The sequence below is a fragment of the Periplaneta americana genome, chromosome 7 (genome assembly GCF_040183065.1).
Source record: "Periplaneta americana isolate PAMFEO1 chromosome 7, P.americana_PAMFEO1_priV1, whole genome shotgun sequence".
Taxonomy (NCBI): domain Eukaryota; kingdom Metazoa; phylum Arthropoda; class Insecta; order Blattodea; family Blattidae; genus Periplaneta; species Periplaneta americana.
The window spans coordinates 117,893,691-117,907,431 of record NC_091123.1 but is presented as its reverse complement, the minus strand read 5'-3'; the positions used below and the strand labels follow the sequence as shown (position 1 = coordinate 117,907,431).

The 13,741-nt window shown below is 36.3% G+C and overlaps 1 protein-coding gene across 2 annotated transcripts in view; it reads left to right on the top strand.

The window, feature by feature from the left end:
* The window catches only part of LOC138703388 (probable serine/threonine-protein kinase dyrk2), a 155,027-nt gene that overhangs the window by 110,918 nt on the left and 30,368 nt on the right, over positions 1 to 13,741 (top strand). For both annotated transcript variants that reach the window (XM_069831215.1, XM_069831214.1), the window contains 2 exons: positions 3,569 to 3,961; positions 10,709 to 11,185. In XM_069831215.1, coding sequence (XP_069687316.1) covers positions 3,569 to 3,961; positions 10,709 to 11,185 — 870 coding nt within the window. The remainder of the gene's footprint in view (positions 1 to 3,568; positions 3,962 to 10,708; positions 11,186 to 13,741) is intronic.

Sequence of the window (13,741 nt, the reverse complement as noted above, 5' to 3'; positions counted from 1 at the left end):
TCCTGTATTGAGATAGAATTGATTGTTTTTCCTTTCTACCTAAAATTGGCGAAACTTTCAGTTAAGACCAGGAGTATATTTCAGGCCTGGCGGTGCCAAGGCACTATTTGTCGAATTCGAGCGGTGCCAGGGCACTTTTCTGATTTTCATATTATCATCAAATTTGTCAATAATAATAAGAAGTAATATTTTATTTATTTTGAACAATTTCATAGTGAGGTCTACTATCTCTCTGTCTAGATTCGACCCATGTATTTTCGTCACACATTCCATAAGTATTTCTGTGGAAATTATGGTGGTGGTGCTGATGGTCGTGGTGGTGAAGAGAACAGCAACGACGAAGACAACTACTGTCGGTACTACCGAAATTCCAGAGACAGGGCATATTTTTGTTTAGAAATACGCCACTGGTTGAGACGATATATTTTTACTTTATATTTTGTAGTCCTTTGACTTCGTGTTCCACAAATACTCATACAATTATATTAAACTGACACTTTCAACTCTGGAGGACTACATCATTTCTCCTCTTCAACTTCTTGTAAACAGTTTAAATTCAATCTAAAACCGTACAGTTTTTAGTTCTTAGCGTAAAATAAATGTGTGCCTTTCAAATGACTAAACTTTTTACGAACATATATACTTTCTGTTTCGACCGATTCTCGATGGAACACTATATTCCGGGGATAAAAATGATTTTTTTTAAAGAAAACATGTTGCAGGAATGCTTTATCAATATCTTAGGTTATTTAACATCTGAATGAGATGAAGGTGATAATGCCGGCGAAATGAGTCCGGGGTCCAGCACCGAAAGTTACCCAGAATTTGCTCATATTAGGTTGAGAAAAACCCCCGGAAAAAACCTCAACCAGGTAACTTGTCCCGACCGGGAATCGAACCCGGGCGACCTGGTTTCGCGGCCAGACGCGCTAACCGTTACTCTACAGGTGTGGACGAATCGTCGTGGGATAACCACATCAAAGCATAGCATAAAATCTGTCCACTCGTTTAATAGGAAAGTTTAATTCGTAAGAGAAACCAGGGATAAGGGAGTGACACAAGTGAATGAGCAGAAATCAAATTTATTCGCATTTTTATTTGCCAGAAAATACAGTAGCACCACAGTCTAGTATATGCAGTCACGAAGCTCAATACTTACTAAATATGCAAATTTAGATAGTTGCTCACCACCAGGATCGCTACTATCGCCTCATCACAGACTCTTTTCCTAGCATACGATAAAATGTATTGTACTTTCGATATCGTGTTCTTTTGAAAAAATTAACGCCTTCCTTCCACTATTGAAATATGAAATACATAAGGTTTATATTATTTTCATAAAGTATAGGCTATATTATATTCTATAAACTCACCTTCCTGGATCTTTCGGAAGAAGGGTAAGTCTAACCCATTTTTCTTACAATGTATAGTACTACAAACGTCTCCTTGTCCCATATTATTATTCAAATTATTGTATTTTAGCCATTTACAGTTATTACAACCGATAACGAACATTTCACAGTTTACATAGATTTTCACAAAAATGCGAAATACGGCACAGCCAATGCCTTTTCGATCTAGACCAGGCCGCAATGTATGTTCGGGTTTTCTATTTCAGTGTATGGAGCTCAGTTAAATATTATAACTTTATTGCTTATCATTGCTAAGCTTCATTTAGTGTAATGTGTCCATAAGTTCCGTTTACTTCTTGTTGCATAATATGTTGCAGAAATAATTACAAAACTGTGTTATTTTAATGTGAAGAGAATGTTACATGTTAACATTATCTGTTCGCGTCAACATTTCAAGTTTAGAATGGAAGCTATTTTGAGGTTTAATAAAAAAGAATTTATATTGTGATTTCAATTTAGCACATCTACCTTCCTTAATTTTAGACAACACATTTACCATACCACTCCTATGAAATTAGTGTACGTACGATTGTGTTACTTCGTCTCTTAAGTAGTAGACAAATACAATAATTCAATACTCAATTGTAGTATTAAAATATAGACAAATTGAATGTTCGGGGTATCATACATGACATTATGTTTAATTATAACGTATAATTACGAATTTAGGAATATAAGTTAAATATAGTAAATATAACCTATAATTTTCATTCGAATGGCAAGGCATTCGAGGTCACTAAATTTAGACACAAAGGGGCAACTGGTATAGTAAACATAACCTATAATTTCAACAGATTTAAATATCCGTGTGGTGCAACTGAAAATTATTGAATCGTGCATAAAATGAATGTACAAGAATTTCACAATATTTAATCGAAATAAAGGCAGGTATTACACATACTAACAACGTAATTTTCACACCATAAATAATAATATTACACCTTAACACGCAAGTAAATTATATCTGAAGTGTCTCATAATCATTGTTTTAAGTTTTATTAATGGAATTATACTACATTTTAGAGAAACATATGTTACTGTTTATACATTCCAACTAATTTATATGGTTGAAACGCCGCCCTTCGTATCGGGTTAAGCGAGTTACATGGTCTGCCTTACGGCCTGTATTAGATCACGATGGCAGTGGCACAGTCTATTGTTCCTAGTATTCACAGCGCTCCAAGCGGCTAGCAACTATCGCGAGAATTGCAAAAAAATCATCCCAAGAATCGTGACTATATACTGTAGTAGACTGTGGTAGCACCACGACTCCCAAGAAATTCAAACTGCAGAGTAGTACATTTTCTCTCTGTTAAAGAAATCGGTGAAATATTCGTAACAAATAAATAAAATAAATAAATAAATAAATAAATAAATAAATAAATAAATATAGTGTATAAAAACATAAATAACGAAGATGTATGCTGAGCACAAATAGGAACAGCCGATTCAAAGTGATTAACAAAAACTCTGAATGGTCTACACCAGTGATCATCAATTAAGCCTATTGCGGGCGCGGGAGCTGAACACTGCTAGATGTTAGAACTATGTGTGGGTGCTATCATCTATCAACAGGCGTATAGCTTTACTATGCCGCATATCTTTACATGAAAGGGTTGACGGACAGCACGTGAAACAAGGAAAACAAGGGGAATACTGAGAGAACAAGAGAAATTTGAAGTAGTTCAAAGGGTATAGAAGGGGGGGGGGAAGGAGAATACAAAGATAAAATGGGGAATATGAAAACAAGGGAAGTAGAAGGAGGACAAGGAATTTATAAGAAGAACAAGAAGAATTCAAGGAATAGTACAGAGGGAATACAATGAAAACAAGGGGAATGCAATGAGAACAAGGCGAATGCAAGGAGAAGAAGAGAACTTGCAATTCCCAAATTACCCCCCATACTTAGTCAGGACAAAGACGCGGTTCTAGGTAAAAATCCTTAGTGGCATTTATTTTATAGCGGATAATGTAGTAGTTCGAGTTTTCCTCCGGGGCTCTCCCATTTTCTGATGTTAGGCATCAGAATCATTCCGTCGGTTTCAATTTCATGATGACGACCACAACGGCACCACATAAGTAGGCCTACCAGTAACTTCCAACTATATTTCGAAATACACCCATAATAACGTCAGTGGTTTGACTTCTGTGCGCAGGCCAGCAAGAAGTTGGACCAGGCGCGTCTGCACGCCATGACGGCACGGCCGCCCGCCGTCGCCCTGGTGACGGTGCCGCCCTTCAAGCCCATTCCTCCAGCCAGCGCCAGCGCCACGCCGACGCAGCAGACATACCAACAGGTGATGACCGCCTCCGCCATCAAAGTGGCGCCCCAGAACGTGTCCCGGCCGTCGCGCCTCGCCCAGGGCAACAGCGTCGGCGTGGGCTCCGTGGTCGCCGTGCCCGTGCCTCCATTCCAGGCTCTGCCGTCCTCCATCTCGCGGGTGTCAAACGCACAGACGGCGTCGCAACAGCCTGTGGTTGGGGTCCAGGTCGTGAGGGCGCCTGTGGCTTTCAGGAACTCATTGCAAGTCGCGACTAATCACTTCCAGGTAGGTCTATATGTGTGTGTGTGTGTGTATGTATGTATGTATGCATGCATGCATGCATGCATGTATGTATGTATGTATGTATGTATGTATCCAATGCCTACCCACTTCACGTGATTCGGGTTCCGCACATTGCGGATACATGGCAGGATTGTGACCCATTTTTCTAGTTGCACACCACTTCGGCGGGCCACGCTGTACATAATGTGTATCTGTGGAGAGTTATGTAGTGTATTAGGATGAGTGTATGTATAAGTGTTCGCGTAAGTGTAGTGTCTGGAATGAGTGATGATGATGATGATGAGGAAGGGAGAAGGGGAAACCCGATGCTGGCACGTAGTCACTATATTATTTTAGTTTTCTGAAGACCTTAATTTTCAACAACATAAACAAGCGAAAACTTGTTGCTTTTTTATTTAGTAGTTTTTTACAGTACAGTAATTATCTTACTACCCATTAGCATTTCTGTTTCCCCGTAAGTTTCTATCCACCATGCCTCTTACGGTCAACCCTCTTTACTCCATACTTCTTTGGACCCTAACCATACATTGTTCCTTAAGTCTTCCCTGTATTCTGGCGCCCTCTGCTTTCCACTGTAGCATCATCTTTGGTTTTATATCACTTGTCATCCTCTTCAGATGTCAAAACCATTTTAATCTCTCTTTCATCATCTTTAAGATCCATATTTTGTCCAAATTTTGTACTTCTGACTTTATCCATTTTTTTATTTTCGAGATGTTCTCTTCCAAAAAATCTATAATGGTTACTAATAGTTTTATTTTCTTGTTGCCTGCGTAATATCCACTTATACTTCGTAATAATGGACTATGAATTAGGTTTTTTTTTGAAATGCTTCTACTCTAGGACATCGAATTTAGCATTTCCTTCCTTCGTTTCTATTTCAGATATACCTGTTCCATCCGTCTCTAATACTGATCCAAAGTACTTGAATTTGCTGTCAATTTTGTGTTATTCAGCCACAAATTTTGTATTCCTCAATTAATTTTCTCATCAATGACATCTTCAACGTCACTGGTCGTTTACGAAAAGTAATTATTATTAGTGTAGACAGTAGCCTATTTTTGGTTCATAGGAATTCCCATAGTGTTATATATATTTTTTGTACTGCAGCATCATAAACAGTCTTTATCGTTAGTGAAAAGCATGCATAATACGCCAAATTATTGTACCAGTACCGTAAAATATTATCATGCCAACTAAAACGTCATGACTACTATTGCCACTCTTATGACGGTGTAACTCGTGCCATCTATACTAATAATAAATCTGTAGCCGAAATTTTTCTGGTAATTTTCGATTTTCCAAAAATAATTGGTCCTAACATATATAATTAAACACCCTGAAACCGAAAATCGCATTTTTGAATTTTTGTTTGTATGTCTGTCTGTATGTTTGTTACCTTTTCACGCGATAATGGCTGAACCGATTTATATGAAAATTGCAATATAAATTAAGTTCGTTGTAACTTAGATTTTAGGCTATATGGCATTCAAAATACTTTATTTAAAAGGGGGGTTATAAGGAGGCCTGAATTAAATAAATCGAAATATCTCGCTTATTATTGATTTTTGTGAAAAAGTTGCATAACAAACGTTTCTTTAAAAATGATTTCCGATAAGTTTTATTCTTTACAGAATTTTGATAGGACTGATATTTAATGAGATAAATGAGTTTTAAAATTAAAATAAAGCCATCTAAGACGGTGCAATGAATTAAGAACAAATGACTTCGTCTATAAGGGGCCTTGGACAACAACAATCGAAACAGGGACCTTGGACATCAACAATCGAAAGCTATTAAACATAGCCTACAGAGAATGTTTCTGTGTTTGTATGAAGTAATATCAGAAGCTAAATTAACCGATTTGTATAATTATTATTTCACCATTGGAAAGTGTAGTTTCTCTAGATGGACATAATGCTATAATGTTATTACAGTAACGTCTGAGTAAATCGAGGACAGGTAAGATTAAAATAGCTTCTTATGCACAGAAAATTTGATAGGCTATTTTGTACATTCGTTTTCTGTATTTCTTAAAATAATATTTATGTACACTCATTTTAATCTCAGAGAATTAACGAACAACGAGAGTGTATTGATTTAGTATGCAGTAATAGTACGTTAGCTTAGCAATCCATTATTTTATAATTCAAATTTTAACTATGCTCAATTGAATCGTGTTAAAATACATAAAATATATATGCAATAAATGCAATGCAAACAAAATGGGTAATGAGCGAAGCAGATTATCTTGCGCTGTTGTAAAAGTTGTTCCCTGGATCAAACGTCCTATTTTAATTATGTAATTACTTTATATTTATTTCTAACAAGTGCAGCGGAGCGCACGGGTACGGCTAGTAAAGTTAATACGAAGCAATTTTCAGTGCTATAATATTTAACACACCACTGTAGTCATAGTAACCCCTTTATTCATAGACCAGGATATTAAATTACTCATCATTACAAATTTGATGTTATTTCTTTATTAATTGTTTTATAATGCTGTCGTATAAACAATAACGTATGAAACATAATGTTATACAATTATTGCACTAGTCAAAATAAGGAAACCAGCTTCGTTCGTTCCCTAAACATTGACTCGAGCCATAAAATATAACATTATAAACTTGTTTCATAATATACTACTTACTTATTACCATTTTCGTAAGCAAACATCTAAATATATTCTGATGAACAATGTTGACATACAGCAACCTTGTAGTAATTCCTTAGGTATAAAATTCTCTAGATAAATAATTTCCCCACTTTTACTCGGCACCTATTCTTTTAGTATAAGTATCGATTTTAATATATCTATTAAATCTCCATTTAAAAACGCTTATCTTAGAACTGGTCACAATAAACAGGCGTATATCTACCTTTTTGCTCCTTCATGAACCCATCTAATATTACAGTTCCGTAGATAATACAGCCATTTATTTTATTGTTTGATTGTAAGCTATTGTAAAGAGTATTCTTGTAGTTAATATAATAATTATAATATTTTTAATATCAGAAAGTAGTTTATTTAAAATATTAGTTTTGGGAATTAATGAAAAAATATAATCTTTTTTCTGAAGTTTTAAAAGGCGTTCCTTACTTTTGGTGTACAAGACCAATATTTTTGTTAAATTATTAAAACTAATGAAAATTATCTTTTTTTCTATTATATTTTTTGTGGTATTTGAGTCTTTTCTTCTAATCGTAAATATTTTCTCAAACAAGTCATTGCAGTATCCGTAACAAGTTGACATAGGTACTTTGTTGGGCGAGGGATAAAGTCACTGATATAGAAAATAAATCAGGGAACGCGAGCCAACATAATAGCGACATTGTAATATAACTTGCAGCTACTTCAATGTGCTTTCCGAAAAATCTGTAGTATAGATCAATTAAATATACCCATGCTATGTAGATGATCTTTGTAGGAGCAGGTTCCATTAGAAATTCTTTCGCTATTCTATTAAGATGCCTATTAAATAGTTTTCAGTTAACTTTGCCACATGGTTCTTTCATGAATAACTTCTCGCGCCTGTTAGCAGAGATGTATTTTTTCATTGGAATGTATGTTTTTCAATTAGTCCTTGACTAATTCTTTGTAGAACACTTCGATCTCCCAAAACTAGAAATTATGAATTTTGTTTTTCCACTTCCTATGATTCCACAATACCTTGGCACGCAGATCCGGATCACTGAATTACCATAAAGTCTCAATGCAAAATGTTCTGATAAGAGAACAGTTTAGATGTTTTCTATATATTTTTAACGCCACATGTCATTATAAATTATATGATTATTCTTGATACTGCACTTACCATATATCTCTAGAAGACAGAAGAAAGTGGAACATTTATTCAGCTGTGCCATCTTTCCAGAAGACCACCTACATAGGAAGCAACAGTGAACGTCCCATGCAGTAAGGAACCGCAGGAGGCTTTGAGTTGACTCCGACTCCTGAATAAACATATGATACAAATATTATTTTAGACAGGGTTGTTTCCGATCTCTGATAACGAATTTGAATGACACCATGTGCGTCAGGAATCACACCGACAGATGAATTGCGGCGACAGGTGACAGACCAGTAGTGAGTGATTTCATATTCAGAGTGTACGGTGTATCACAGTAGCAATGCCCAAGAAAATCGAGCCTTTTTGGGAGGGGTACATAACAACCCTTTCCGATGCCAAGTACAGTTACGTGAAAATCATAGGAGCCTGCAAAAAACGTGGTTTCGTTAATTCCAAGAAAAGCATCTTGTGTGTACTGGCACCGGTCGGATGGGATTAATTCCAGAGTAGAAAAAGCAAGCAAATCCATCCCACACTCCACGAGGTGATACAAATTAATTCCATTCGAGATTTACCAATCTTATTAAGTTATACAGAAGATGCCTTTCTTGGAAATAACGAAACCTCGTTTATTGCAGGCTTCTTTTATTTTCATTTAACTATACTTGGCATTGGAAAGCGTTTTATGTACCCCTCCCAAAAAGGCTCGATTTTCGTGGGAATTTCTGCTGTGAGTCGCCGTGCACTCTGACTATGAGATCACTCACTACTGGTCTGTCACCTCGCGCCACAGTTCAGCTGTGTGACTCCTGACGCACATGATGTCATTCAAATTCGTTATCAGAGATGGAAAACAACTCTGTATTACCACTACTTACTAAATAACTTGGCTTATGAAAATTTTAACCTGTTTGTTTGTGGTTCCAGTAGCAGTCGACCAGCGACAAGACTCTGACGCTATCGCTGTTTGCCTCCGTGAACGCTCGGCGCAATTCCATCATGAATACGTTAGCAGTATGAGCTGTGGCGTTACTGTAGAAAATACACAATGAAACGTACTGTATGTTATTGCATCACACATTAGAATCACGTTTGTAATTGGACGTAACGTTAATAACAGGGATTGATTTCATATTTATTTTCTTTTTCGACGAAACATGGTTTTATTTACGTGGCCTAGTTGCATAAGTAATAACAGATCCTGGTTAGTAGAAAAGGCAAGAATCGTGAATAAAGTTCCAGTGTATGATAAAAAAAAATAGGGATATGGTGTGCCGTCAGCGCCACAGAACCATTGATATTTTTTTTACAGAAACGATCAGCAGTGCGAGATAAATAAGTCATATTTTGGAACCATTGAGTGATGAATTTACATATGCTATATGCAAAAGGTTTCACGGTGTATTTTGAGCAGGATAACGCCACAGCTCATACTAATGCTTCATGTATCCACGGCAGAGCTGTGCCGAGCTTCTGCGGAAGCAAATAGTGGCAGTATCGTGGTAGTCTTATAGCTTGTCTGCCGACGTACATTATATCAACGTTCGCTGAAACTCTCTGTATTTATGAAATGTAATTAGATAGTATATCTGCATTTAAATTATCAAGGTCTTTGTGATTTTAAAACTTATAACTGTAATATTAAAACCACGTGTGAAATAAAGTTGAATTATAAATGTAAAATGGTGATGAAACAACACAAAAGATAACAAAAATTAATAGTAAATCATGGCAGAATAAAGGAAAATATATTCAAATATGAAAACATTAGGATTAATGCAAGCTCTTCAGACATGTGCGAAATGTAATCAATGCTGTGGTAAGCGGAAAAAAAATATAAATTAATGCTTTAAAACCTTAATTGAGACACCAAGATTACATTTCAGAACAAAGATTATTGTTTTCTAAAATGATATAAACAACAATAAGAAACTAAAACATGTACAGTATTTACTTGCAATATCATCTACGTTGTCAGTTAGTGATTATTAGGAATCGGAAGTTGAGGAAAAATACTTTTTTTTTTCTTTCGAGTGTCCGGAGACGAGACCCAACATAATATAGGCTATGTTCATTTTGGGTCTTTGGTGGGGTTTATTTGCCCTTTTTTGTCTTTTTCTGTATTTTTCGGCTTATTGGTCCTTTTTAGCCTCTTTTTTTTAGGTTTTAATGGTCTTTTTTTTTTTTTGCAACTTCAGCTTCTTTCGACTACATTTTTACAGCCATTTTTACAATTCACCATAAGATCTCTCTTGCTTCAAGTAGGCTATGAACCAATAACATCCGTTGATATGGAGAGAAGTTTCTCGATATTTCGTAACGTGCTGTCGACTATCCTTTACACCTAAGAACCTAGAGATGACTATTGTGATATGCTGCAATGCTGAGGTAAAGTTTCCGAAGTCCAATTTCTGTAACCCTAGTGTGGTTAAGCCTGATATTCTAGTTATACTAACTTCGATTTCTTTCTCCAGGATGTCCATTGCGTATTCGCTGAATTCATTCTAGGTGGCAAAAATCGTTCATTCTAGATTTTCCAAGTACTTTTTTTTTAACAAACACGGAATTCGTTTTTCAAATTATGTTAATCTAAAAAATATATGTCAGAAAGAAGAGGCATTTCATTCATATAGTGTTTCTCGCACTGTATGTTGCATACCACTAGAATTTTGTATTTTTTAAACATTACATTAATTAAATATGCAATCGAAACAAATTATTAATTAATTTGGATTAACTTTTTTACGTTCCTTTTGCAGTCTTTAGGTCCTTTTTAGGATATTCTTAGGTATTTTTAGGCAATTCATAGGTCTTCAACTTCCAAGCCCTACTGATTATGTAGGGTTTATTCCAACAGATCAATTTGTACTATATCATTGAATCATTTCTACTGTTTTGTATTAAGAGTGATATAATAACGCACTTTATATTCAAATAGGTACGAAAAGATCCACCAACTGCTGGAGATGAAGGAATATCCAGCAACACCCTAACCCTGAGAACAGGAGCAACACAGGTGAAAGCGCCGTCTCCAGCTGTAGATTCCTCTTTGGCCACGATGGGATACTCCATCAAAACTTTGGCGAAAGCAACAAACTTGTCTGAGGAGGCAATAGCTGCAGCCATAGCACTCAGACAGCAACAGTTGCTGCAGCAGCAACAAGCGGCGTCGACTTCGACGTCCACCACGACCACAACGACGACGAAGAGGCCGTCCGCAAGTCCTATCAAGAAGTATCCTCTCGCAGCGCCCAGCAAGGTGATGAACGCTCCGAAGGAGTACTACCCTGTGGGGTACGACAAGAACTTCGACGACAATTTCGTATCTAGAGTTGAGCTCCCAGACACCACGTTCTACTGCGGGAATCAGAAACACTTCCCAGGACTCTACGCCGACGAGGATCTGGGATGCATGGTGAGTAGATGGAGATATTAGTGTAAAATATTTGTATACTTCTACAGCTGTGTGCGAGTTGTTAACTTCTAAGAGGGGGGTGACTAGCTTTATTAAAAGTGAACGGTGGTAACGTGTGGTCAGCACGATGATTTCCAGCAGTTACAGCTGGTTTTCGAAACCGGATTTCGCTACCTAGCTTAGCTCCACAAATTCATCACGATGCTGGATGGGCACCGGTCCCAAACACTGGCCGAAATTTCATAATAGAATTTCTTTCCCCACGAGGAATTAAACCAATACTCTTTCCGTAACGCGAGACCAACATTATGTCAGACACGACGCTACGGCTCGGGATTCATATTCATACAACACTGAATTTTATAGTATGCCCTGGAAATTTCAGTACCTGTTTCTAGGAGATTTCAGCTTAGGGTTCGATGTGAAACTTCTATAACTCTTGGTTGAATCATCTGCGCCTTCCTCATTGAAAAGAGATAACTCTGCATTCAACTGGATGAGTAAGAACGTCAGCACTTTCTTAGTTTTAAAAATGCTAATTAAAGAAGCACCTATGATAGGTTAGGTTGCATTGATAAATTTTAATGATATATTATGATTATTATGGTATTAGTATTGAAAGTACAAGCATTTAATGAAACAGAGTGGTTAGTAGAGATGAACAACAATCGAGAAAACGAGACTAACAGCGCCCGCAAAGCCGAAAACCCGCACGACAATGTTGTATTACGTCGCGTCCTTGACGTAAAGACTGGTTGTGAGTCTTCCGAGACTCGATATTGTGATCAAGTCCCGAAGTCAGCAGTTGCTTATACCTGACTGAACTTTTATCTACTTTAGCAACTGTTATATATGTATAAACAATCAAGTAGCTTATTTGAAACATCATCTCTACCTTTCAGTGTATAATAATCCGTTCCCCAATCTTTATTGAATTACTAGGCCCTTATTAAAAGGCTAGGAATTTTCTTTTCATATGTTTAAGATCAAGTTGCAATCTCAAGTAAAAATATATTAACGTCATATTTTATGTTTCTTAGAAATGCAAATTTATTTGAGAATTGTTTTGTTTTTATTTATATAACCATAGGTAATATCATATAATAAAACCAGAACATTTTGATAACCAAGATACTGTTCTGTTTTGTCTTTTTGTCTCATTTAAACATTTATGTTATTTATTTCAGTGATGTATGTTATTCAAAGTTACGAAATATTTCCACACCGACCAAATGCTATTTCGAGAATGACGAGCGAGATTCGAAGTGCACTAGAATGACGAGCCGAGACTCGAAAGGCAAATGCAGCGAACACAGCGAGCGAGAGCGGCAGTTAGTTTTGTTCATCTCTAATGGTTAGCCTATGTACTATGTTAAGACATTATTGAGCCATAACCTCCCGATTATTTCTAGTTATGAAACTTTAATAATGGCAAAAACACAATTATATTTATATTTCATACACAATAGGCCTACTAACCTGTAATATATGATGTGTTAAAATTGATGTCCGTCTGCATTCACACATTCCCGACATCTTTTGATAAAGTTTTAATTCAGACGCAATAGTCCTCCCTTCCGTAATTCTTCTCATTTCTGTTCTTATTTAGTTTTTAAATTTGGATATAATGTGAGGGTTATTCCTGTAGTTTCTTTGGAATTAATAAGGAACATTTTTATGACAGTACAATTTCTGGAAGATTATGGCCCGCACGTTCCCCAGATCGTACCAAATGCGACTATTATTTGTGGGAACCCAAAGCTTTAGAGTCTACTCTTAATTCCAACATAATTTAGACATTTCTCTTGTGGATTAATGACATGTATCCAGTTTCCCTCTGAAGACAAGCGGAAGGAATGTGACCTTCTTGACTGTGGATGTTATTATAAACATCATTCAGATAAGCATCCCAGTAGCCAAATTTTACTCATGCCGAAAACACTAATTACAATATGCGTATGGAAATTAAAAGATAGAACTACTAATTGTTTTACGAGTACTAAAGTAACTACTGTTTTAATAAAGTAAACTATTAATAATTGCTTAATCTGATACGAAATGAAATTAATAGCTAAACTTCTCACTGTCTAAGCACAAGAGCAATGTCCGGAGACTTATGAAGGCTGCATATTTTTTAATGAATTTTATCGCTACTGCATCACATAATGTAATCATTCATATCACTAACAATCTTCCCTCTGCCGCCTCATCTCCCGCTCTTCATCGCGTTAGCAACAAACAATATGTGTGTTGAAGTTCTTGTCCTGGGAGTTATCTTTTAAGAATTTGATATTTTGAAAACTTCGAACCTCAAAAAGTAGCGGAATTCCCTAACCACATTATCAGGAGCCTAATATTTTAGACCACAAGTTTGGAGAAGATAAGTGCGAGACAAAAAGACCCAGAGGCCTATGTTTCCTGTATAATTAGCTGACCTTGGATTTCTAAGCTTGAATAGGATAATTATATTAGAGGAGAAAAATTCGCTCCGGCGCCGGGAATCCAATGGCAGTTGACTTAATATAAAATGTCAACATACATGCCCAACTTGGAGTC